The sequence below is a fragment of the Pteropus medius genome, unplaced genomic scaffold, assembly GCF_902729225.1.
Source record: "Pteropus medius unplaced genomic scaffold, Ma_sr-lr_union100, whole genome shotgun sequence".
In the NCBI taxonomy this organism is placed as follows: domain Eukaryota; kingdom Metazoa; phylum Chordata; class Mammalia; order Chiroptera; family Pteropodidae; genus Pteropus; species Pteropus medius.
The window spans coordinates 3,706,801-3,732,105 of NW_024349224.1; the positions used below are offsets into that span (position 1 = coordinate 3,706,801).

Genomic DNA, 25,305 nt, shown 5'->3' on the forward strand with positions numbered 1-25,305 from the left:
CCCTCTTGGGCCTCCTGCGTGTCCCCCACATCGCAACTGCTTGTCTGTCCCCCCGGCCTGGCAGTAAACTACTTTTAAGGCATAAACAAGATGAGGTGACAGGGCTTAAAATAAGCCTGTGGAAACAAAGTCGGAGCAGAGGGCAGAGAACTGTGGAGAAGCTTTAAATCCACAGAAAGCTGTAATGGAGCATCCCAGAGTCTAGATGCATTTGGGACCCTGCAGCCGGGGTGAGAAAGCAGCCTCTTCCTTGCTCGGGGCGCCTCGGGGACACCGTGATGCCAGATTCTCACCAGAGGCGACACGGTCCTTTGGGCAGAGCACTGCCCCGTCCATCCTCACAGCACCTTTGCGAGGCAGGCTTTCTGTTCCGCCCATTTTACAGATGAGCAAGCTTGGGCATCTGACCCAGTTAGGTGGCAAAGCCTGTGCCCTGTGGAGATTCTCTCTCCCCCTCTTTCTCCTCGTCCCTCCCTTGCATCTCCTGACCACCCAGGAACGGGCTGTGGTGGGCATCACATCCGCACCCACCCTGTTGGCGGAAGCAGGTTGTGTGGCCAAGCCCAAAGGCAATAGGGCAGGAGGGCCCCCTCCTGGCTAAGCGGGGTGGAGAGTGAACATCGTCTGGACGACAGAGCCGGCGCCTGCCGCCCGTGCAAACCCAAGGTGGGGCTGGTCTCGGGAGATGGGTGAGCTGCGTCTGGGTCCCCGCCTGGCCGCCGATTTGCTCTGAGTCTTGAGGACATTGTTTCCCTCTGTGAATCTTACTGCCCCCATCTGTGTGCTGGGGTCGATGATACCGTAAGTCTCTGGCTCGTGTCACCGGGAGGGTGGTCCCCAGGGCTGCAGCAGCGAGGGGTCCGTGCACAGTTGAAAGCGACGGCCCCAGTTTCCCGTCCACACAGCCGCTCCTCCACTGATTTAGATCCAGTTCCTTGATCTGGGGCCCAGCCTGACCAGGTTGCATGGATGCAGCAGCCCCACACCTGCTCGGGCAACCCCATGGGACACTCGGGAGGCCCGAGGTGGCTTCCTGCCTCAAGGCGGAGGGTGGGGCGGGGGGTCGGGGGCGGTGTCGAGATGGCTAGATGACAGGCAGGCCTTTCCCTAAACAGTCAGCCCAGCCAGTTGTCCACGGGTGGCTTCAGATGCAGGGATCGTGAAGAGAGAGAGTACAATTTCCTGATAAAATAGAAAAGGCGATTAAGTTAATGAAGGGTCATTTGGCTGGTTGGAAAACTATAATTAATAGGCATTAATTGTATATTTCGAAGTCGAGCCGTGGCGTGGGCTCGGAGCCGTAGTCAAACACAATGACACCCCTGCATAATAAAGACGGGGCCCAGATGGTCCTCGGCGCCCCCAACGGGAGCTTCGCGAGGGGCTGCGTGGTGATAAGAGACGCCACTTGCTGTCCTGCTCTTCCCTGAACAACATCCTTTCCGAGATGATGCTTATCATTTGTACTTTCATCTTCGGTTAAACAGCATATGGCTCCGGCTGATTAAAACCCCCTCCTGGTTTTAATCAGTGACTCGAGATCAGGTTTCTAATGGTGGCGGTGGTGGCCTTGCTGGTCCCGTGCTAAGCTTTTCAACCACATCTAAGTCTAGAGAAAGGGTCTGTGGGGGAGGCGCGGGGGGAGGGGACGAGCGTCCTGGGGGTCAGCAGAGCTCTGCGGCCCGCTGGGAACGGCCTGAGCCGGGTGCCCGTGCTGGGGACACCTCACAGGTCAGCCTGGGCTTGTTCTTCAGAGGACCAGGTTGGCGCAAGGCCGGGCCCAGCTAACCTCGGCTGTGGCTGGGAGCTGGGCTCTCAGATGCCCTTCTTACAGAAACCTTGCAAGGTGAGGGATCTGGCAGGGGTCACTCACTGGGGACGGAGAGGAAGGATCACTGGGGAGTCGGACACGGGAACCAGACGGAGCGTTTGAATCCTGGCTGCACTGCCCGTGGCCGCGAGCCTTCGCCGGCCTGGGACTCGCCTTTCTCCTTGTTGGGTGACTTCTCGTCTCTTACTGTCCTCACCGTACAGATGAGAAGACTGAGGCTCGTTCAAGGGTCGACAGCTGACGACTTCCTCGTCGAATCGGAAAGGCTGGTGACGCTGTCACAAAGTGGGGCACAGAGGTGGGGGCCTGGAGAACTTTGAGGAGGGTCTGCTTGATCTCCCTCACCCAGGAGTTCCTTGAGGACTGGGACCGTGTCTGTCCTGACCAGGGCGCTGGGCCTGGCATGGCGCCTGGCTCGACGTAATCCTCCGCAGGCGTTTGCGGAGGAAATGAGTGACCCCGTGGGAGGCGGATTGTGGACCGCAGCTGGGGGTGTCCAGCAGGTGGACAGCAGAGCTTCCTGTTGGTCACCAGCTCTCCACGTGCCTCCCATGTGTCCTGGCCCCCTCCCAGTTGCTCAGGGCCACAAGGCTCCTCCTGGCCAGTGGACTGCAAGCGGAAGCGACCTGGGTGGAGGATGTAGAGCCTGTGCACATCCCTCTGGTTCTCTCGGCCCCCGTAGCCTCGCACCGAGATGGCAGAGCTGCAAGAACAAAGCAGCCTGGTTGCTGAGACGATGCACAGAAGAAAAACGTCCTGGAAAGTCACCGACTTGCTCTGGACTCGTGAGAACGAGAAAGCAACGTGCGATGTGTCAAGCCACTGGGATGTCAGGTTGGTTGGTTATTGCCACATGACCCAGCCTTGTCCAGGTGGAGGACGAGGTGCAGTTACTGAACTAGAATTAGGGACAGAGGGAGGGCAGTGGTCAAGGAGCTGGCTGGCATCTGGTTCTAGTCTGTCAGGCTGTGGGTCATCTGGTCAACCTTGTCCAGCACTCACGCCCTCCAGACCATGCCCTACTCTCTGTATGCCGGGCCCGGCGGGCTGCCGAATGGGGCCGCCTTGGTGAAGGAGGGTCCTCTGGGAAGGCTGAGGCCAGTGGGTGTGGAGGACTTAGAGATGGCGGCCACCCTTTGTCTTGCCACCTTGCTTGATGTACGGCTGTGGGAGAGGCCTGAGGGTCACTGTGCCAGCTTCTGTAGCCGTGGAGGGTCCCCGAGACGCTCGTGAACAGGAAATCTCAGTAGCTGGGCTCTGGGCTCCCCACGTCCCTTCCCAGCAGGGAACCAACCATTCGCTGGCCTCACCGAGCATCTGATTCATCGAAATGTCCACTGCAGGGTGCTCAAGCTTCATCCAGCGTCAGATGCACCTGGAGAGCTTGTTGAAACATGGATCGTTGGCCCCACATGCAAAGTCTGATCCAGTTGGCCTGAGGTGGGGCCTGAGAATTTGCATTTCTAACGAGTTCACATGCAGTGCCACCGATGCTGGTGGTCTGGGGGCCACGCCCTGAGAATCGCTGGTCTGAGGCACCTATGGCTCAGGGCTGGGAAGACCAGCCCCTGTCCCAGGGCCTCCTTGCCCTGTTCGTGCCCGTCTCTTGCATCCTGATCCTTCCCTCCCACTGCTCCCAGGGGCTCTGAGCCACCTGAATAATGGGGCGGTCCTCGAAATGCCCAGACTTTCTGTGACAGGTCTTCTGACCTCTGGGGCTGATGGGATATAGCTGGTCCCTTTCTTCACGGTACACAGTGCCTCAGAGACTTGAAGGCTCAGGACTCTTGACTGATTAAGTGAAAGAATCTCCACTCAACCTAGCTTAAGCCTAAAAGATTTATTAGCTCTCGAAAGATCTAAGAGATAAACCTAAGGCCTTCAGGCACAGCCAGATCCAGGAGCGCGAGCAACCCTGTCTCCCTCTCTTCCAGCTGCAAGGTGGAGGGTTAAATGCTGAGTGTGTCCAGATAAGGAGCTGAGAGTAGGAGTGTCAGATGCTCTTTGTCCCTGCCTCAGTCCCTGAACATGCAAAATGGGACTGTCAAGGTCAAGGAGAGTGGTACAGGCTGCAGGAGTCACAGGGCTGGGAGGACTCTCGATCTGCTCCTCTGGGCTGTCTCTCTGGTGGGAAGATATTCAGGCAGAGGTGCAACCCGTCACAGGACCTCTCGTGTGGTATCTCACTCGAGTGGGCCTCAGTTTCCCCACCCAGACTCGTGCCCGCTCACAGAGGCTCTCCCAACAACAGCGCGTGATGAGCCTGGAAGGGGCTCGAATTGTGGGTAGAAATAGACTGAATGGAGGGAATCGTCTTTGCCAAGTCCTTGGGAGCACCCAAGAGAGTGAGGTGCCTGAAGGCACAAGTTCAGGTGATAAAAGAGGATTACAGAATGGCCCATCTTTTGTCGCGATGAGAGAAGAACCTCAGCCTAGCGTGTTAAGCAAGAAAGGGGAGGATGTCGCCTTCCGCGCGGTTTGATCCAGCAGCTTGAGATCATCAGGAGTCAGCATCTGTCATTTCTCCCCACATTTTTTGGCTCCATTTCCTTCTTGGGCAAGCTCCCTGCCTGGCAGCAGCTCCAGGACTGTGTCCCCACCCTACCAAGACCAGCCGGAAGAGCTGTCCTCTCTCCCAGTAGTCAGCCCAGCCCCGGTCCCGGGACGGCTTCTCTGTGGTTCTGGTGGGCTCACATGCCCACCTCGAATCCAGTCTCGGGGGCCAGGTCTGAGCCACACACAGCCTGTAGCTGTGGCCGCAGTCAACACCTCCTGAACCAGATGAGGGGGGCGGAAGGGCGGTGACCTTAAATCAAAATTGGGACACTCTGCCCAGAAAGAGGGGAAATGCATGGAGGCCCACCCAACCCATACGGACTCCTGGCATCAGATTATCAGCCTGCCCGGAGGCCCCGCCCTTATCTCTGCACCCCACCCCCAGAGCCAGGGCTCCCTGTACCCCTCCTTCCTCGGGAGAAGGGAAGGGGGCAGCAACAGCATTCTCTCATTAGTCCCTGACATCTTTTGTCACCTATCAGGGGAACAAGCAAGTCCTTTGATCACAGCAAAAGGAGAAAGAGTATTTAAAACACAGCCTGTGAAGATTTGCTGAGCAGAAGGTGGGAAAGGCAGTCGCTGGCAGTTTTCGAAGCAGAAACATGGTTTTCAGTCTCCAGACTTGTTTGTCTGGGGAGCATTGAGGAGGATTCGCCCACAGCCCAGGTTTTTAAATGGGCCAAGGCGCCCCGAGGCTGGGCAAGGTGACCCCAAGGGACTTGGCGGAAGGGGGTTTCTGGGAAGAAATCGGGAGCCCAGCCTTTGAGTCATCGTGAATCACAGACCGTTAAAGCCGAATGGTCAGCTGGACTCAGATTTGGCCTCGTCTCCTTCCTGCTTCCCCCACCTCCCGCTGCACAGACCCCCTAGTATTTGGAGGACAGGATCCTGTCCCTTGCCATGACTCTCACAGGCTGACATAAAGAACCTGTGCATGGCCACTTGCCACGGGGATAGGGGATGGGGGATGGGGGCTGCTACCCTTTTTTTTAATATTGTTTTCCTTTTGGGAGCCAGGTATTTAAGGACCAGGACAGTGTATTGGTTAGCTACTTCCACATAACAAACAGCCCCCAAATTCAGTGGCTTAAAACAGTGATTTTTTATTTGAGTTCACAAATCGCATGGTTGAGAGTTGGCCGATCGTGACTGTGTTTGCTCACAGTCTGGGAGGCAGCTGGCTGTCAGTTGGTCTCAGCTGCCCTTGGCCCTGCTCCATAAGTCTCTCATCCTGGAGTAGGACACCTGGGCGGGTTCTGGTCACAATGGCAGAAAGTCAAGAGAGCAAGTGAAAGGCGCGTGTCTCTTGAGGCTCAGGCTTGGAACTGGCACACTGTCCCTTCTGCCACATCATATGGCCAAAGCGGTGTCCAGGACATCCCAGACTCAAGGAGTGGGGAAACCGACCCTGTCTGTGTAGTGAGAGGAACTGAAATGCCACATGGCAAGTGGCATGTGGGAGAGATGAAGATCGGGGCCCTTCCACGCTGTCATTTTAATGAGTCATCTGTGAGGCGGTTAGCGCTGAGGGTCCGTGTCTCATGACTCAGTCCTGTGGTCGAAGGGAAGGACGGACTTGGCATCAGAGGGGTGGGGGCGAAGGGTCTTGGTTTTCATCATTCAGCAGTCTGAGAGGCCTGCTGTTCATGTAATCACGATGGTTTCGCACCACGAGGCAACACAGGCTGGGGGCAGAAGCCTCGAGTTCAAATTCCGAGTGCTCGCAGTATTTAGTGCATAAGTATTGAGTTCATAGTTCCTGCATCCATTCATTATTTTAGTAAAATATTTTCATTGTGAAGTACAACATACAAGACTGCATGAAATGGAAGTGTGCAAACAACAAATTTTTACAAAGCAAATGCCCCGTAACCATCGCGGGGGACTAGAACACCCATTCCATGGAGACCCCTCACTGCCCCCTCCCACCAAGGGCCCCTCCCTCGCCCGGAAGTAAAAGCCACTGCCTGGACCTTTGTAGTAACCTCCTGCACGCTTTCTTGCGGGAGCTCTGCCATCTAAGTAAGCATCCGTTAACTATTGCTCAGTTTCTCCGCTTCTCGAACTTTCTTAAGTTGCAGACATACAAGCTGTACTCTTCTGCTTCTGGCTTCTTTCAGTCCCGCTGGTGAGGTTCATCCACCTCGTTGTGGCTAAGTACACTTGTTTTCTGGGCGGTGTAATATTCCCCCGTCTGAATTGGCTGTTTTCCCGTTGATGGGCATCCGGGTGGTTTCTAGGTGGGCGGTGATGTTGACAGTGGCCTTGCTGAGATGCTAGCATGTGCCTTTTGGTGAACATTCGCCTGCTATCTGCAGGGCATATTCCTAAGAGTGGGGCATTGGGTCCCCACCGAGCAGTTTACGTCCAGCTTCTGCAGACAATGCCAGGTGGTTTTCCTAAGCGGCTGTCCCAAGTCGCAGCCTGACAAACGAGGTATGTCTAGTTCGCCTGGGAGCCCTTTCCCTTCGCCCAATTCCCTAGGCAGATGGATGGGAAGCCCCCGGCACCAGCTGGGTCCTCCAAAGGTGGGAGGTGGGGTCTGGGGAGGGACGTGGCACTTGTTCCTGGAAAGCGATGTGGCAGGGGCTCTGGAGGCGCCCGTGCCCCCCACATTGGGAAAAGGCCTCTCCCCCATATTGAGGGAGGCTTAATCAAGCCCCTTCTTTTCCCCAAGAGCCCGCAGGTCACCACCGGAGCAGCCCCAGGGCGGGTCCTGCTCCAGGAGGCTCGGCGCCCTATTTTTAAGCGCCCCATTTTGTCGGCTGCGGGTTTCGCTGGCCCGCGGAGGTGGAGCGGGCGCGGGGAAGAGACCTCCTTCCGCCTCTCGCGGCCTCTGGGCTGCGGGAAGAGGATGGGGGAGCGGAAACCGAGGAGGAGCAATCCCGACCCCCAAGCTGGGGTTGCCGGGTGGGGGGCGGGGCGCCAAACAACACTGGCGGGGGCGGGGGGGGCGGTTAAGGAGTGAGCAAGGCATCAGCGCTTTCCCGGCAGTGGTCTTTCTTTGTAGCATTATTTCAAAACCCTTTGAAAAGTTTTTCAGTCTTGTTTTCTTTTGAGGGGAAATGCTCGGTTCCCGTCCCTCCAGCGCGGCCGGCGACGCCAGCGCGGCAGCGCCATCTGCTGGCCCCCTTTTAAATCGCAGGGCTAGGTCCTAGGAGCCGCCTCCCTCCAGAAGTGCTGGCTGGAAAATGGAGAAAGGAACAAAGTACAATGAGAACGACCAGGAAACCTGTGAAAAGTGTTCGTACGTCCTAGGAGCAAGAATATGCACCTCAAACCACGGACGACACATTTCATCCAACACACTGGACAACAGCTTCAAAACGCTAACGTCCAGTGTCAGAAGTGTCAAGGAAAGGGGCATCTCATACCCAGCTGGTGGAGCGAGCTTGTACGGCCTCTCTGGAGAGAGAGAAGTTAATGTTGTCAAAATCGTTAGAAGCGTTTGATTATGGTTCAGAAGCATCACTGTTAGAAATCGTCTTAAGAATGCACAGGTACAGAACAGACGCTGCGTCCAGGCGTTTGCCGATTGCAGCTCTGTTTCCTGCGTAAGGAACATATGGAGCATTACAAAAGGTTAAAACAACCAGGGCACACACACTAGGATACAATGACACCGTTAACGGTAACATGGAAGAATAGCATATGTTACAGGGACACGCTCGTGATGTGTGGATAGAATCTAATCATACTTCATACTCAGTATGGTACCCTAATGGCGAATGCGTGTCAGTGGTGAGTACGTTTATCCAAACCCATAGGATGTACGACACCAAGAGAACCCTCATGTAAACTAGGGACCTTGGGTGACAGCGATGTGTCAGTGTAGGTTCATCAACAGTAACAAACGCACCACTGCAGCGGGGGATGTTGACAATGGGGTGGTTGTGCACGTGTGGGGGTGGGGACGTATGGGACACCTCTGTACCTTTTTCTTAAATTTTTTCGTGGACCTAAAACTGCTCTAAAAAAACAAAATCTATTCAATTTAGAAAGCAGGATGCCAAGACCCATTTCTGTTGTAGGCTGTGTGAGCTAACTGTGGTTGAGGGGACGCTGTCCTGCCCAGGTTCCTGGGGAGAGGACGTGTGGGTGTTTCCCGCATGTCGCGGGCACCCTGGATGGGGTCCTCCCGGGTTGCTGAGAAGAGAGCGTGTGAGCCTGGAGCGGCTGCAGCCATCTTGTCACCACCAGGAGGAGAGAGAGAAGGCAAGCTGGGGAAGCGAAAGCGAGGAGGAGGCGAGCTTCGTGTCTTTGGATCCACCTTGGCTTCGTGCTGGTCTGTTCCTGGACTTGTCCGATCACAAAGTCCTCCCTCGTCACAGCAACCTGGCTTTCTGTCGTCTGTGTCTAAGAGGCTCCCCAGCTTCCTCACTTCGCAGTGAGCCCGTTTCTGGGGATGGGTGACGGCACGGATGTGGCTCACCAGGCTTCTGTCTGCGAGCACCCAGGGCCTTGCTCTTGGCGCGCGGCCAGGGAAAGGGCTGCCTCCTTTCTGGGCCCGGTCCTGGGTCCCCAGGGACGGAGGAGGGACCTGCTGCAGGGTTGTGCTTCTGCTCTCCCTCTGCCTAAAATTCTCCCCTCCGCGTGCTGCTGAGGCCGCCTCCTTAGCCTGCCCTGTGGCTCCCTTAAACGCCGCCTCCTCTGAGGAGCCCTCCCTGACCATATGGCTGAACGAGACCATTCTGTCCCAGCTTCCATTTACTCTGTGAGTCGTTCCCTTCTAATACATCAGCTCCACAAGGACAAGGGCTGGGTCTGTCCTCACCGCTGTGTCCTCAGCACTTCACAAGGTGTGACACGGGGTAGGAGCATCAGTAATTGTCGCTTACTGAGCAAACTAGAACACACACGGATGGACGGCTAGGCGGGTGCTGACCGGAAGGGTGGGGCTCTGTGCAGGGCCTCGGGGGGAGGAGTATCTTCTTGCTTGTAACAGGGGACACAGTGACAGCAACTAGAGGACATGCTGCAGGTTCGGGCTTTGGCCAGTCCAGAGCTCTCCCTCCATTTGGGAGTCTTACCTGGTATCAGGTTGGATAAGCGCTCTGTGTCACAGCTGGCAGGAGGGAGAAGCTGCAGCCTGGGTACCGCCTCCCAACTGGGGCGTCGAAAGCCAAGTACATCAATCCAACCCAAAACCTGGCCCATGACTGAGGGTCTGGAGAGCGAGCAGAACTGAATATAGGGCTTGGGGACGGGGGACTAGGGCCACGGGCAGAGAGGGAGCCACCGGATGGTCAGGGAGCTTGCGCCGACAACATCAGATGATCCAGGCCACGTGATCAGAAAGGTCCTTTCGCAGTCCTTCTGAGAAAATCACAGAGAAGGCTCAGCTTGGTGACAACAAATGTCTAACACTTTCCTCTGTCTCTCTTTGACAAGGACCTCTGGCAGCCTCAGGCTCAAGGCCTGTTTCAGAGGAAGGCCTGTGAGGCACAATCACAGCATAGGTTTCATTGTGTTTATTTTTATAGCTACCTTCTAATTATAGCAAAGTGATTCTGGTTTTTCCATTTAGGGTCGTAATAGGAAGTTTCTTTTTCAAATAAATTTCCATAAGTAAAAGGAGACTACTGGAAGGAAATGGCAAGTGGATGATGGAAAAGGTGGAGGGAGGAGTGTGGCTGAGTGGGAGGAGGGTTCTGGAAGGCCACTCTTGCTGTTTGCTGCAGGAGGAACAGGAAGTGTCTGGAAGAGCCCAGGAGAGGCTGGCTGGGGACACATTTGAGCCCCGCCCTCTCCAGCAGGTGGAATTGGACCAGTTTTGCAGCTCAGAGCCCAGGCCAGGCCGCTGCTGTGGGGCGTTACAGAGTCGAGGGCGCATAGGTGCCGGGGACTGGAGCCCAACCTGAGCCGAGCTCCCCGGCCAGGCTGGCTACCAGCCTCTGCCGCGGCCTCCGTTATGGCTCTGCGCCCCCAGTCTGGCCCAGCCCTTGGAACTCCAGCCGGGATTATTCTGTCTGCCCTGCCTGCCGGATCATGTCACTTTGATGTGGCCGCCCCAGCTCTGGTCCTGCGGCTGCCGTGTCCACGCAGTGGGTTTACTCCACGTTGACCCTTGCATCGGGGGCTAACTCTGCTCGCCCAGTTTGTTTCCCAAATCTCCTGGGAAACTCCCCACGATGAGCATTTGTTTGTGCTTAGTGAATGTCTGGGGTGTCTTTTAGCTGACAGCATTTTATATTTGACGAACTCGCTTGTGAAATCAGTACGATCGTCCCTGTTACAAACAGGGCTGTAGCGCTTTTATTTTCCCATTTAACACTTTTAATTTTCATGAAGCCCAAAAGATCCCATTCCGAGTGCCCTTCCCCTGGAGCACACGGAGAGACTTAAAGGCTTTCTTTGTCCCAAGGTGTCAGCCTGCTGCTAACCTCAGGACAGAGCTGATGGGGCCACTACAGGTGTGGCCACACGGTGTCGCTGTTGAGCACACCCTGGTGTGGTCCAGCGAATGCTTGTCGGTGGGTCATCCCTTGGCTGAGCCAGCTCCCCGCACAGGCCAACGTGGCACCCCACACCGAGGTTCCCAAGTCACAGCCTCTTCAGTTTCCCCTGCTAAGCTCAGCCAGCGGTTTAGGTCTTCAGGGACTTCTAGCCTCAAACACATGTTGGGCCCAAACCTGTACCAGCCTGTACCATCTGCGTCCGGTCTAGTGTTGAACCCAGGTCATTAGCCAGACCCCTCTTTACTTTGGGGCCCCTGGTGTCCTTTCCTGACAGTGGGTCACCCTCAGAGAGCTCCCAAGAATGCTGGGCCTCAAGTGGAGAGGTGGTGAGCATTCCATCTCTTTTCTGCCCAGAAGTTTACCTGAGAGTCTACCTTCCACCTCCCTCCAGGGCGATGTCTGCATAACACAGGGAGGCCATTCAAGGGACAGTTGCCTTATAAATGAAAGCCCACCTTGAGGCAATGAGTTCTAGCACCCTAAAGAAATCGTTGGCAACCGCGTTGGTTTAAAATGCCTGTATCACAGACTCTCATGGCGTGGTTGCTTGTGGCTCAGTATCCTCCCGCCCTTCAGAAGATGACAAACGCCCCACTCTGGGGACAAAGCTGGCCTTGAGGAGCAGAAGGTAAACTTTTGTGAGTTGCGTCTATACGCTAAGAAGGAAGAGCCAGAATACTGCGGATAACGGGTGGGAATATTTGCTATTTGCTTAGATCGCAACTTTGAACAGAGAGAGCTGGAGAGAGGCCTTTGTAGGGACACAGACTAAGCTGTGTTCTCCTCCAGCTACCTACAAACACATCCGTGAGACCGATCTCACCCTCCGGTGTCTTGGCAGCTGGGTTTGTGGTTTTGAGACGAAGTTGGCCTGGCAGCTAAGGGCCACCAGCACCTCTGTTCAACCAGCCTGGGAAATGGAAGTCCAGGAGAGGGCCTCATCCCAGGTGACCAACCAGTTAGAGCCAAAGTGCACCCCAAGTGAACCCCTAACTGCTCACAGAGCAGTGGCGACCGCGCATCTGCCACTCACCTGCCGGAGCGGCTAGCACAGGTATTCCCGGACCGTCAGTTCCTTCAAGGTGATGCCCTGGGGTGTGGGCTTCCGGAGCTGGCTCTCCTCCAGCCTCTCCTGCAGCGACACGCAGTCCTTGCCCAGCATGTAGGCCAGGCCGATCATGGCGTCCAGCAGGGGCACGTAGTAGCGATGTCCCTCAAGGGCCCGCAGATGCTCCAGGGCCCTCTCACCCGCGGCGAAGGCCTCCATGGGCTGCTCGAGCTCTCGGTGGCACACCAGCATGGCGCAGAGGGCAGGGACCATCATCGCAGGGCAGTGGGCTGTCAGCTTCTCCTGCAGGGGTATCACGTGCACCAGGATGTCCAGGGCCTTGGTGTACTGCCCGGCCCGCAGGCAGCCGAAGGCCTCCTTCAGCTCGGGCCACGTCAGGAAGTCGATGAACTCGCGGGAACGGCGCACGCAGCGGATGGCGTATAGCAGGCTCAGGTACTCCTTGAAGGCCAGCTTGCGCTCCGAGATCATCTCCTGGGTGAAGTTCCCCATCAGGCGCTTCTTGGGGAAGGCGACGTCTTCGATCTCTTCCCCGAATGTCTTCAGGAGGTTTTTCTGGAGCCTCTCGAAGTCTGAATAGCGACGGTGCAGGATGGCTTTGTTGCTGTCAAAACTCCCTGTCTGGATGACGACGATTTGGTACATCTGCCTCACAGAGAGAGAGAGAGAACGCCTTTGACGACAACCTAACAGAGGGTTCGAACTGACAGAGAGAGCCCGGCAAGTGAAAATAATGATGATCATAATTTAAAGCGTGCCCGAAATGGGTCGTTGTTATATGCAGCTCTGTTTTAAATTGCCATCGGCATTGGCTGAGCTGTAAAAGTGGATCATGATAACAGTCAACCCAAGAATAACAAGCACAGTGACAGAGAGGCATCTCTGGGGAGAAAGAGCACAGGAAGGGGCCACTCAGGGGGCCTAGGGGCGCTCTTGGCTTTATACCATCAAAACAGGGCCTCAGGTTCTGGAAGAGACGCTTGGGATAGATCTTTGTCCCCACATTTGGCAGATAGTTTTGGGTGCTATACTGGCGGCAATGTTATAGAGTAAGAATTACTCCTTTTCAGTTCTCTTTCAAGAGAATCCTAATTAAGGGTACAGACCGCCGGGGTTATCACTGCAGTCCCGCCGCGGTCTAGCTGTGTGGTCTTATGTAGGTAAATTCACCTCTCTGAGCCTTGCTTTTCCCATCCATAAAACGAGGGTGGTAATGGCACCTACCTGGCTGGGTGAGGATGCGGAGAGATCGTGCGATAAAACCATGACGCGGCAGCACGCGGCGCCGGCTGTTAATGAGCCCCCGTCCCCAAAAAGATGGAGGGTGGCCCTTCCAGCCGTTAAGATCTCCCCCAATACAGGCTCGAATTCCACTTCAAGAAAGAGAACGGCCCCCAGGCACAAAGCTTTCCACCCGCAACCAGCTGGAATTTACTTGTTACGATCACCTGTTCTTTATGCCATGGGATAGTGCTTTTCCATCTAAGGTATTTTTCTTTGAAATTTAGTGGGTTTTTAAAAAAGTGGTCTAATTTAAAGGAAACAAAACTAGGTATATGATAATATAAATGATACAGGGATATGGCAAGAATGGTTTAGGGACACAGATGACATGAGATTAAACGGGGCTGGTTCCTCCTCAGCATCAGGGACCGCGAGTCACACGTCCACAGAGCCCACAGTCCCTAGCACAGTGCTGAGCATGACATCTTGCACTTTGCCCGTTCTCCCCAGAACAGCTCTGTGAGTGAAAGTGCGGGGAACCCCCTTCACGCCTGGGAAAGCCGAGCCCCGCCAGCCAGCCCAGACCCGGAAGGGGGCGGTGCCCGGCGTGACGTCATGCCCTGGCCCCGCCTACCACGAACTTGGAGACTTTCCTCTCCTCGATGCGGGCCGAAGCGATCTCGAAGAGCAGCTTGACCGGCTTCCAGCAGCGCTTCTCGTTCCTCCAGTAGTCCTGCAGCTCCCGCGTGGTCATGCCGGAGTTGGGGCTCGGGCCGCCGTCGGCGTCTGCAAGGGCGGCAGCCTTGAGGACAGGCACCGGGTCGGGGCGCTTGCGGGGCGCGGGCCCGGGGAGGTGGCTGGGTCTGGCTGGGACATCAGGATCCAGGAGCCCTGTGAATACCCACCTCCCCGCTCTCGCCATTTATGGGCCCCGCTGGGCATCAGCCCCACCCCTGTGCCCAGCCTGGCTGAATCCGCCCTGCCGCTGACAACACGAACTAGCCCGCTGTCCCCAAGTGGTTTCCATTGTCAAATGCAGCATGTTTGTGTTGCATTGTCCACTCTCGGTCTGTAGATTGGCCACTGTGAAAACCCATGTTCCCGGGCACATGTCGGCGGGCGGTAGAGGGAGCTCTGAGGATGCTGGGCTCCGGGCTCAGCCTGGCAGGCCCTCCCAGCCCCCTCACCTCATCGCCCACAAACCGTCGTGCGTTTTACTTCAAGGGATATGGACCTCAGAAGCCCTTGTCCAACATGTCCTTCGAGACCCAGCCCTCATGTTACTTCAACTGTCCCTTGGCATTACAGTAAGAGCTGCATACCTTGTTCTGATAGCCCTTTCTGCGACATCGCAAATTATTTTATTCATAGCTCTGTTCTCCTGCTAAACTCGAGGGCCAGCACGGTGTTTGATTTGTTCCTGTTTCCCCAGCACCCTGCATGGGGCTGGGGACAGAGCAGGTGTTTAATGGGCACATCTCCGAAGGATTGCATCAATGAGTCAATGACTGAGTGGAGATTTGCTCCAGGAGATGGCACTGTAGTGGATGCCATGGACCATCCCACCGGCTTCCTGTGAGGTCTTTCTGGCCCTGAGGTCTTTCTTGGGCCCTCGGCTGATGAAGGATGGGACTGGCAGATCATAGCCCAGCCTCCTTGCTTCTCGGATGGGATGATTGTGTGAGATGTTCCGTACAGGCCCCCAGGGGACCCCCGTTGGGACACAGCACATCCCCCTTACCCACACCCTGCGTGGCTTCCTGCCCTTGCTCTCCTCGCTTTCCCCCTGCCCTGCCATTTCTCCTGGGATCATCTTGCAAGAGATACACCACTTGCCCCAAATCCCCCTTTCAGTGTCTACTTTGGGATAACCCAAGCTAAGAGGGCTGCCCTCTGTGGCATCTGCTGAAGTACCCACAAGTATATTTCCAATGACCTCCAACCTCTGTCCCCCCCGGCCAAGCCCCAGGCCTCAAGCCCACCAAAATCCTCTTCAGGTCCTGGATGTGGGAGGTCTGGTCCAGTGGCTGATGCTTCCTGCTCGGTCCCTGCTGTGCACTGGGCTCTGAGCCCTGTCCGTCTGGGGCTCCCAGGGCGCCCGGCACTTGCCATGCTCCAAGGCTGCCAGGGGACGAGAGAGAACAGTGAGCACTCACTCGAGTTAGGGTGCCGGCGGTGGGGGTGGGGTGGGGTGGTCCTGGGTCATAGTCCCCTCTGCTGAGCCCTCCACTGCCCACCTAGCTGTCCGCCCAGCTTCCAGGTGCTAAGCCATGGATCGATTAGGCTGAGCAGGTCCTTCTTTTATTGTTAGGGTCCTTTGATCATCGAGTCGCTCTGAATTTTAAATGAGGTGACTTCAAGCAAAGGCACTTATCTTAGTTAACACCCACAAAAGTCTATCATGACTCCCAGTAACAAATGAGGAAACTGAGGTTTAGCCCAAAGTCACATGGCTGGTGAGGGTGTCTAGCCAGCAAAGCCGAACGCTTGTGACGTGCCAGACGCTCTGCACGCAATACCCACTGTCTCACTTAACCTGAATCTGTGCGCTCTTCGAGTTTTGAATCTCCATTTTACGATAAAGGAACTGAGACTTAGAGTTTCACACGGTCAAGGGCTAGCGGGCGGTAGGCACAGACACAGGCTGGCCTGACTTCGGAATCCTGCCCGCCAGGCTCGGGAGGGCGGGCACCAGAGTCCCGGGGTTCATTTTCTGCAGTAACTTTGTGACCCGGAGAAGTGAAAGGGATGACCTGATGCCTGGCTGGTTACTTAACCTCTCTGTGCCTCAGTTTCTTATAAAAGGGGCACAAGAGCAGAACCCACCCTGGCGTCCGTGTAAAGCAGCAGCTCAGGGCCCCGCACACGCCAGGCACTATATAATAGTCCTTCTTATTACCTCACACACGACAGGTGCTTTGAGAAATATTGGAGAAATAAATGACTCTAAATCAAGGTGTACGTTGGAATGGAATTTTAAACGTCCGAGATGAATTAGAAAAAGGGACGATTAAAACAGTAGCTCAGCTGGAATGAGTAGCTGAGACACTCCTTAGGCACAGAAATTCAGAATAAGAGCACAGGGGACCTGCCTCCTTCCTAACAGGGTCTGCGGGATCCCGCTGTCTTATCGGGTCTGTCTGAACCCCTGTGCTGCCTGCGGCCTACACAAGGGTGGAGCCGCTGCTGCTCAAACAGTCCTAGCTATGTCCCCGGGTGTGGCCAGAGCCTGTCCCCATTCCAGCAACGAGGGCCTCCTGGAGCCGGCCTGTCCTGGGGAGAGTGAGGTCACCTGGGACCAGGGGCCCGTGCTTCCGGGGGCGGCCGTTGCTGTGGCCGTGAGAGGAGCCCTGGGGGCAGCTCCGTGCACTTGTTCCGTGGGCGGCTCTTAGGGACCCTCCATCCAGCAGCGGCTTTGATAGACGGGAAACTGAGGCACTGAGCAGGGCATGGCTGGCCCAGGGCTGCACATGCTTGAGCGTGCTAGAACTCGCGTCCTTCATTCATGTCTCATCCCACCTCAAGGAGCCAGGCCTCCGTCCTGACCACCGCAGGTCCGTTCCTTAATGTCCCTAGGCCTTGGTTTCTCCATCTGAGAAGTCTGTCCTGCTGACAAGATGCTGGCTGGCTAGGGACAGGCTCCCTCTATTCCAGGAGGTGCCCAGGCGGAAGAGCGAGTGGCCTACACCCTCCCTTATCTAATGGACTTTGGTGGCTGCGATTCTTAGGGCCAAGTCCTTCCTGTGGGCGCACCTAGGCACCCGACTCAGTTCACCTGTAAAATGGGTGATGGTGAGTGGCACTGGCCTCAGCGGTCTCAGCCCCTCCAGCTCTGCCGTCCTGATCAGGCAGCTGGTGACAGGGCAGAAGTAGGGCCCTGTTTACTCAGATACCCTGTGAGGAGATGCCAGGGATGATGGCCTTGGCTGGACATTCTAGTAAAGGCCTGGGAAAGCTGAGTGTGCAGCCAGGGCTTCGGATGAAAATGAAATTCAGCCGCCAAAGCCAACGCCCTTACCTGTCTCCTATGGGACCGGCTGGCAGTCCCCCATTAAGGAAGAGTGGGAAGGAGAAAATCGTGCATTGGGGCGCTCACAGTGTCTTGGGCAGTGTCCTGTTCCTCGCTAGGCCTCAGTCTGCCCATCTGTGAAATGGGGAAAGCAATCCTGTCACTAAAAAAACTCTTTCGGGGACAGCTACACATGGGGTTTTGTGGGCCCTTGCCTCCTCTCTCTACACCTGTAGAGCAGAGATTTCTAGACTCTACAACAAAATCCTATAAGCGTTGGTGCTATTGGCTTGGATGCCTGTACTCGGCCCGAGGGACAGTGTCCTCCCAGCCCCTCCGCCATCCAGCTCCTGGGCGGTCATTCTGCCCCTTCCCTCCCTCACGCTGAACCTCACTTCCCCCGCAAGGGCTGCCTGCCGTATCCAGCTGTCCCGATGGGCACACAGGGCCACCTTCAGAGCCCACGCCAGCTTTCTGAGGTGGCTGCAGAGGACTGTCCCTGGGGGGTGCGACCCCAGTGCAGTGGAATAAAGCACCCTGGCTCGACCTGGGAGACAGGGAACCCTGGACGTCGGATGGGCACGCTCCCAAACGTGAGTGTGTATCGGAACCTCCTCGGGGACGGTGGGGCGAGGGGGCTTGGGGCTCGGAAAAGCAGAGTTTTCTGGCTCCCAACATAAGGGAGTCCAATCCAGCAGGGCCGGGCGAGAGAGGGGGGCCCGGACTCTGCGTTTTGTGCAAGCGTGCCAGGACTGTCCCGACGTAGGGTTCCCTGGCACCACTCTTTGAGAAACACAGGTGTGGCAACTTGGTCCCCAGGTTCAGGGCTGCAGAAGCCTGTGGCCCTTCGAAAGGGATCGCGGCCCTAGGGAGCTGAGGAGTGGCTTCCTGCCCTGACAGAGAGCCCCACGGACAGCGGACAGCGGCCGTCCAGCCCTTCTCTGCTCCACCCTTCCCCCTTCAGGGTCTGAGGCTGGGTCACAGGTGGGCAGAGGCCCCCTAAGCTTGAGATACAACACTGACCTCTGACCTGAGGGTGTCCAGGGGTCCGGAGGGGGGCATGTCACATTGTCCCCTTCAGCTCTCCGGGGAGTGGCTGCCGTTTCTCTTAAGTTCCCGGTCTGAAAACAGGAAATAGGCTGTGTGACCTGTTCCTGGTCGCCTCAGCCCATTGGCTGGTGAAAGATAACATACTGAACCTAATTGAGAGGCAGCCTGGGGCTGCCGAGCAGGGCCAGGTGGGTTTGGGGCCAAACGAGGACAGCTCCAGCCCCAAGGGAACCAGCTGGGCCTCATCGTCCCACAGCCTTGCAGCCTCCTGGCTGTCCCTCAGAGTCCTTGACAGTCTCTGGCCTTTGGCCATTAGCTCCCAAAGCTCTTTAGCGTTCATTATCCTAAAGTGTGAGCTAGGCATAACGGGCCCTCCTCCGAGCTGGTGGACTGGAGCCAACGTGGGATGTGGAAGGTGGGTGGGATAGACTCACTGCGCCGTTTGGTGCCTCTCTGGGAGTACCAGGGAAGCCAAACCTCTGGGCACTGACGTGATTCATGGCCACTGGCATCGTGGCCTTGGGGGCGGGAGGCGGGGACAAGACAAAAAGCAGAGCCCCTCCAGCCCCCCACCAGAAGGCTCCATGTGTCTCTTCCAGCCGTGATTCCCACGCCCCATCAGAGGCAGTCACAGCCCTTATTCTGACGGGGGTCACGTCCTCGTTACCACCTATGAACAGACCCCAGAACAATCGCGTTTCTCTTTACTCATTTTTGAATTTTCTATCAATTGCATTGCACTGAACTATTTTTTTATGCGTTGGGGTCTTGTTTCTTTCACCATTTATGTGAATAAGAGTCATCGACTTGTGCGTAATTGGAGTTGTTTCATTTTTATTATTATATATATCTAATGATGTAGTCAAATAACTACTGTGTGAATGAATGAATGAATGAATGAATGAATGGGTGATACAGAGAGTGTGATCAGGGCTTCGGCTCCAGCTCAGGCCTGACTCACTGCGGCAGGACACCTGGGCAGGCCACCTGGGCAGGACACCTGGGCAGGCCACCGCCCCTCTTCGAATTTATTTCCCTAATTGCAACGTGAGATCAAATCAAGGATCTTCCTAGCACCACTGGGCAAATAACTGATTCGACAGGCTTGGGACCCCAAGACCGACGCACTTTTTTTTTTTCGATAAATTCAACAAGAATTGATGACTCACAGGTGTGCCTCCACAGTCTGGCCAAGAAAACCCAGATCAGTGAGGTGTCTGTAGGTGACACAAAATCCAGCCATGTCGATCTCATTTTTCCACAGCTGGGTGTACACCCGTAAGCCTTTTAAACATCTCAAAGTTTCTTCTCCCATATGATCCAGCCATTCCGCTTCTAGGTATCTATCCAAAGAAAGTGAAAACACGAACTTGAAGCTATATCATGTTCTTTCAGATGAGAGACTGACACCAGAGACAATAAATAAGTAAACAGATGGTAAACTGTCTTAGATAAGTGCTATGGAGAAAAATACAAAATAAAGCAGAAAGGGGTGCAGGGCAGGGGTCGTAGGTGGACATGGGGTTGTCACGGAAGGCCTCCCTAAGAAAGTGACATTTAAGCAAGGGCCTGACGGACGTGGAGGAGAGAGCCACGTAGGTGTCTAGGGCAAGGGCATTCCGGCACAGGGAACGGCAGATGCCAAGGCCCAGAGGTGGCGGCAGGCCCGGCGTACCCAGGAACAGCCGGGAGGCCGGTGGGGCAGGAGCAGAGTGTGGGGAAGGGTGTGAGGAGGGGGCAGGGAGAGGGCTCTGGGTGCAGAGAGCAACCGGAAGAGCCAGCGAAAGAGACTTTCGTTGGCTCTCACTCTGAGATGGCAGTCCCTGGAGGGGTTTCAGCAGAGGAGTGACACATAATTTGACTTAACAAAACCAAAAAACCAGACTCACTGTAACTGCTGCTGGAATCCTGGAGAACAGCTGGGAGCTCTTGTCATAACTCAGGTGAGAGACAACGGTCGTTGGTGGTAATCGTGGAGCTAGTGACAAGGGGCTGCACTCTGGATGGATTTTGAAGGTTAAGCTGGAAAACTGGCACCCAGGTTGGATGTGGAGTGCGCGAGATGATGCATCGGCAGAGTTTTCCGGTTGCCCTGTTAGTTTTCTTGCCTGGGATCGGTCACGTAGGAGGCGTCCGGCTTTTCACCGTTAGAGAGAAGATGGTGGTGAGCGTGCCCGTGGATAGACCTGCACGCCGGGTGGAATGATCTCTGCGGGTAGTGTTAGTCCTTCTGACGCAGTATTTCCCAAGCCCAGCTCCCTGCGTGCTACCTGTGCAGGTGGTTACGTGTCCTTCTGACTCAGTATTTCCCAAGCCCAGCTCCCTGCGTGCTACCTGTGCAGGTGGTTACGTGGAAGCAGTGTGGGGCAGTGTCAGGCATCTGGGGGCAAATCCCGGCTCTGTTGTCCCTCCTGAGGTAGGTTAATTAACCTTTTTTTTTCATTCTTGTTTTTTCAGTAGAGTTGACATTCAGTATTATTTTATATTAGTTTTAGGTGTACAGCGTAGTGGTCAGACATTTATATAACTTACGACGTGGTCCCTCTGATTAGTCTGGTCCCCACCTGGCGCTATCCAGAGTTATTACAATATTATTGACTGTATTCCCTGTGCTGTACTTCACCTCCCTGTGACGTTTTTGTAATTACCAGTTTGTACTTCTTAATCCCTTCACCTTTTCACCCAGCTCCTCAACTCCCTTCCCATCTGGCAACCATCAGCTTGTTCTCCTTACTTATAAGTCTGTTTCTGTTTCGTCTTTTGATTTTGATTTTTAGATTCCACATGTAAGTGAGATCGTATGGTATTTGTCTTTCTCTGTCTGACTTATTTCGCTTAGCGTAATACCCTCTAGGTCCATTCGTGTTGTCCCAAATGGGAAGATTACATTTTTTTTTTATGGCCGAGTAATATTCCATTGTATATGTGGACCACATCTTTTTTATCCAATCTATTGATGGGTAGTTAGGTTGCTTCCCTATCTTGGCTTTTGTAAACAGTGCTGCAGTGAGCACAGGGGTGCGTATATCTTTTCGAATTAGTGTCTTGGATTTCTTCAGATAAATACCCAGAAGTGCAATTGCTGGGTCGTAAAGTAGTTCTATTTTTAGTTTTCTGAGGAAACTACAAGCTGTTTTTCGTAATGGCTGTACCGATTTGCCATCCCGCCAACGGTGCACGAAGGTTCCTTTTTTTCACATCCTCGTCAACACTTATTGTTTTTTGATTTATTGAAGATAGGCATTCTGACAGGTGTAAGGTGGTATCTCATTGTGTGTGTATTTTTTGTTGTTGTTGTTTTGTTTTGTTTTGGACAGAAGTAGGGATTTATTGGTGAAAGAGTTTGAGGGAGGGCAGCACCAAGGCTTTCATGAGTGTGACAGGGCCGGCTATTTGTCCAGGGGGCCACGATAGGAATGGACTTGATGCCATCTGGGATGAGCCGTGGTTCAGCCACCATGTCTTCAGACTCATCTGCATGAAACTCAGTAGAGCCCCACTTCTTGGAGGTGTGGATCTTTTGGCGGCCAGGGAACTTGAACTCGGCCTTGCGTAGAGCCTCGATCACAGGCTCCTTGCTCTGCAGCCAAGATCACCTGGCCAATGTGGACCCTGGCCACCGTGCCTGGAGCTTTCCAAAGGCACCTGCATAGCCATCTGGAGTCTGTCAGCCCCAGCCCAGGACAACATCTTGTTGACACGGATGACATGGAAGGGGTGGCACCACACTCCGATGTGAACGCCATCTTTGCCATAGCCTTCCACCGTGTACTTGGCACAAAGACGGGCAGCCGCCAGGGCTTCGGAAGAGAGCGGCTGATGTTCACCTAACGCCATGCGGCCACAGGTGGGAACTCATCTGCTTCTGCCTCCTTCCGCCCCCAGGTCAAAGATTCGGATCTCGGTATCATCGGGTGGGGGCGGCGGCCCAGGGTGACACCAGGATCTTCAGCGACTGCAGCGAAACAGAAATATCGGAGCGGAAGATGAAGACAGGCAGGCGTCAGACTGCCGTGGAGAAGCGGCAAGGCACCGCAGGCGCACGGGCAGCGCCTACTCACCACGCCAGAGGACAAGGTCACCGTGGTTTTAGGATGCATGTCCCTGACCATTAGTGACGTCGAGCATCTTTCTGTGTGTCTATTGGCCATCTGTGTGTCCTCTTGGAGAAACGTCTCTTCAGGTCCTCTGCCCATTTTTTAGTTGGAGTGTGTGTATGTGTGTGTGTGTGTGTGTGTGTGTTTGTTTTTTTTGGGGGGGTGTCGAATTGTATGAGTTTTTTATACATTTTGGGTATTATAACTTTTCTGCGCCTCGGTTTCTACATCTATAAATTGGGGATCGTGACAGTCACTACCCTGGAGATGGGATTAATTGAGTTAATGGATGTAAAGCCTGGCCCAGAGTAAGCACGTTGTAAGGATTGTTTCTTTTCCTTCAAATTGGTTTCACATTAAAAAATGACCAAATACAGGTGTTTTAAAAAGAACGTTTTTATGAATACCTTCAATGGAAAACCGGTGTCACTTGCTTGGAAGACTAAGAAATCATAAATTTAGTCTGATGGAAACAAAACGGTGCTGTTAAATTCTAGCTGGATATCACCACAGAGCCAAGTGGACTGGGCAGTGTTAGGTGTCCAGCCCCTTTAGTACTGAAGTGAGACTGCACGCCTCAACCCAAAGGATTGGAGGAAAAACGAAAAAAATTGGTACTTTAAATGCCCTGTCCGCTCTCACCTGACATGTGACCCATCACGCTCTGGAATTCTGGGATTTCACAATATTCGAACTTTTGATGACTTTGGGCTTGCTGACCGCTGAAAGGGTGTGTTGGTTATTCTGGCACCAAGAGCTTTGCTCGCTTTTCCGAAAGAGGGAGAGAGAGAGTTGGGAGGGGGACCTGTCTCGAGAGACTCTCTGGTTCCTTCCAGTTTTGAGGTGGCCCAGAAAGGTGAACCGCTTGGCCCGGGTCGCGCAGCCAGGGTGGGCCAGCCCTGCGGGCAGCCAGGCCTCACCTGGGCGGCTCTGCGCGCCAGTCTCAGCCCTGGAGGCGGGTGCTGCGGGGACCGCGCGCGGGACTGGAGGGACGTCGCCGGCCGGGCAGATGGGCGGGGCCGAGCGCGGTGGGCGGGGCCGAGCGCAGGGCGGGGACACGGCGGGGGCGGGGCCGAGCGCTCCAGCCCACGGGGCCCAGGACCCGCCGGGAGTCACGGCCCCGACGGCGCGGAGGAATTGGGGCGCCGGCGGCCCCGTGGTGAGTGCTCCGGTGCCCGGAGCGTGGGGTGGGTGCCGGGTGCGGGGGCTGCCCCTGGGACTCCAACACTTGGCTTCGGAACCCTCTTGGCCAGTCGGCTTAGGGGGAGGCTGTCTCGGTTCCCCTTGGGGGCTCCTGGGTCTAGATGAAAGGTAGGCGCACAGGGGGCGTCTGGAGGTTGGGAAGCCCCCTGGAGGGCTGTGGAGGGAGAAGCAGCAGGATCACGGGTCACGGGGCCTGGGAATGAGGAGGCCAGGCTCCAGGTCTCAGCGGGGCCTCCTCTCTCCCGGCCTCAGTTTCCCCATCCATCTTTACCATGCCTGTAAGAGAGTGGGTGCAGACGAGGGTGCCCGGACGGTCTCTAGCGCTTCCTGCTGCTCGGTATCTCTCATGGGGGTCTCTTGCCTCCTCCTCTCCCTTGGGGGCTGCAGAGACCTCTGCTCACCCCCATCCCTGCCAGAAAGGCCCACACCCGGGCCTGTCCAGCATCACACCCTCTGTGCCAGGGGGCCCTCTCCTTTGCTCCTCAAGTTGGGGAGCAGCCATCTGGTCCTACTTGCTTTCCAGCAAACTGAAAAGCCCCCAAGTCCACTTGGGGATCCCACAGCTGGACCCCTGGCTCTGAGTTGGCTCTGGTGTCTCTCCCTCTTCCTGAGCCCCTGGGCTTCTCCCCGTCCTGGCCTTGGTCTCCCCATGGGCTGTTCCCTGGCCACTGCCTCTGCTCTGCTGTCCCAGTCACTCTACCCTGAAGTCCCCTTTGCCAGTCTCAGGCTGGAAGGGACCCCATGCAGCCCACCCCGGTCCCACCCAGTGCTCTGTGTGCCCTGGTGGTGAGCTCGTCCCCCACGGGCGCCTGCCGTTCAGTCCCCTGTGGCTCGTGTTTCACTCAGCTACGCTCTGTGGTTTGTTGATTCTGCCCCTGGCTTCCACTTCTGCCTCCTGGAACCATGCGGAGTAAATCCATTCTTTTATTCATTCAAACAATCTCTGTCCATGCACCAGGTGAGACCCTGGAGATATAGCACAAAAACAAACAAACAAACAAACAAAAAAATCCCATAAAACTCCCTGCCCTCATGGAGTTCATATTCTAATAAGGCAGGTGAGGGAGGTGGGGTTTTGGGATTCAGGGGTGGCCTCTCTGAGATGGTGACAACTGAGCGAAGGAGGTGCAGGGTGACAGTCTGGGGGAAAGGACAGTGTACACACACAGGGAAGGGCATGTGCAAAGGCCCTCAGGCAGGAGCATGACAGGCAGGAGCAGGTCTGGCTTGTTCTGGGAACAGGAGGGGCCCTCGTGGCTGGAGGAGGGTAGGTGAGGAGCCAGTGGGAGAATGTCAGGGGCGGGGAGGCGGGGCCCACAGCCTGGGGCCCGAAAGCCACTCTGAGGGTTTTCCAGCTGAGCGCATTGAGAGCCACAGAGGGCTTTGAGCAGAGGAGCCACCTGCTCTGTCTGACTTAGGGCTTAGCAGGTTTAGCTGGCTGTGGGCGGGAGAATGGGCTGTAGGGACATTGAGAGCGGAAGGGGGGACCAGTGAGGGGAGCGCTGTTGTCATTCTGGGGAGAGGCCATGCGGGCTTATACTCCGCCCCGCCCCCTCCATGGCATAGAGGTGTAAAATGTCAGATTGGGGCCATCTTGTGAAGGGCGGGCAGGTAGGACTTGGGATGCGAGAGAAAGGGAGATTGAAGGACCAAGCAGGGTGTTTTGGCCTGAGCACCCGGAAGTTTGGAGCTGCCCCCGACTGGGATGGGAGCTGCTTAGGGGGAGGGGCTGGGGTTTGGCTTGGTGCTCGCTGACTCTGAGATGCGCATTAGGCAGTGGAGATGTCCAGGAGGCAGCTGGGAAAAGT

The 25,305-nt window shown here is 55.5% G+C and overlaps 2 protein-coding genes and 1 pseudogene across 7 annotated transcripts in view; 1 reads left to right on the forward strand and 2 right to left on the reverse strand.

Annotated features, from left to right (window-relative positions):
- Positions 1-1,047: 1,047 nt before the first annotated feature.
- Positions 1,048-18,265, reverse strand: SNX20 (sorting nexin 20). Of its 5 annotated transcripts, none has more exons than XM_039880840.1 (6): positions 18,171-18,265; positions 17,157-17,282; positions 15,121-15,259; positions 13,773-13,924; positions 11,879-12,559; positions 5,441-7,567 (listed from the first exon to the last, which is right to left on the reverse strand). In XM_039880840.1, the coding sequence occupies exons 3-5, from the start codon at positions 15,248-15,250 to the stop codon at positions 11,891-11,893; spliced, it is 951 nt and encodes a 316-aa protein (XP_039736774.1). In that variant the 5' UTR covers positions 15,251-15,259; positions 17,157-17,282; positions 18,171-18,265; the 3' UTR covers positions 5,441-7,567; positions 11,879-11,890. The 5 variants fall into 5 exon arrangements, with proteins under 5 accessions (XP_039736773.1, XP_039736774.1, XP_039736775.1 ...); XM_039880841.1 differs by having other exon boundaries at positions 18,178-18,264; XM_039880839.1 differs by lacking the exons at positions 5,441-7,567; positions 17,157-17,282 and adding an exon at positions 1,048-1,182 and having other exon boundaries at positions 18,171-18,263.
- On the reverse strand, positions 18,225-23,243 carry LOC120617384 (60S ribosomal protein L10-like; annotated as a pseudogene).
- The window catches only part of NOD2 (nucleotide binding oligomerization domain containing 2), a 32,310-nt gene continuing 30,032 nt past the window's right edge, over positions 23,028-25,305 (forward strand). Inside the window, exon 1 of one of the 2 annotated variants that reach the window (XM_039880846.1) lies at positions 23,028-23,150. The gene's annotated coding sequence lies outside the window, so the exon portion shown is untranslated. Of the gene's footprint in view, positions 23,151-23,369; positions 23,454-25,305 lie in introns of those variants that run through there. The other variant, XM_039880843.1, reaches the window with a different exon arrangement.

What these genes read in the sequence shown, in the direction of transcription:
- SNX20 (XM_039880839.1), bottom strand. Translation starts at nt 18,209, where the DNA reads ATGCCCCCCTCCGGACCCCTGGACACCCTCAGGTCAGAG. An exon ending in TGGACACCCTCAGGTCAGAG is followed by an intron (nt 15,260 to 18,170) that starts GTCAGTGTTGTA and finishes GTCCCCTGGCAG; the next exon opens with CCTTGGAGCATGGCAAGTGC. An exon ending in GGAAAGTCTCCAAGTTCGTG is followed by an intron (nt 12,560 to 13,772) that starts GTAGGCGGGGCC and finishes TCTGTGAGGCAG; the next exon opens with ATGTACCAAATCGTCGTCAT.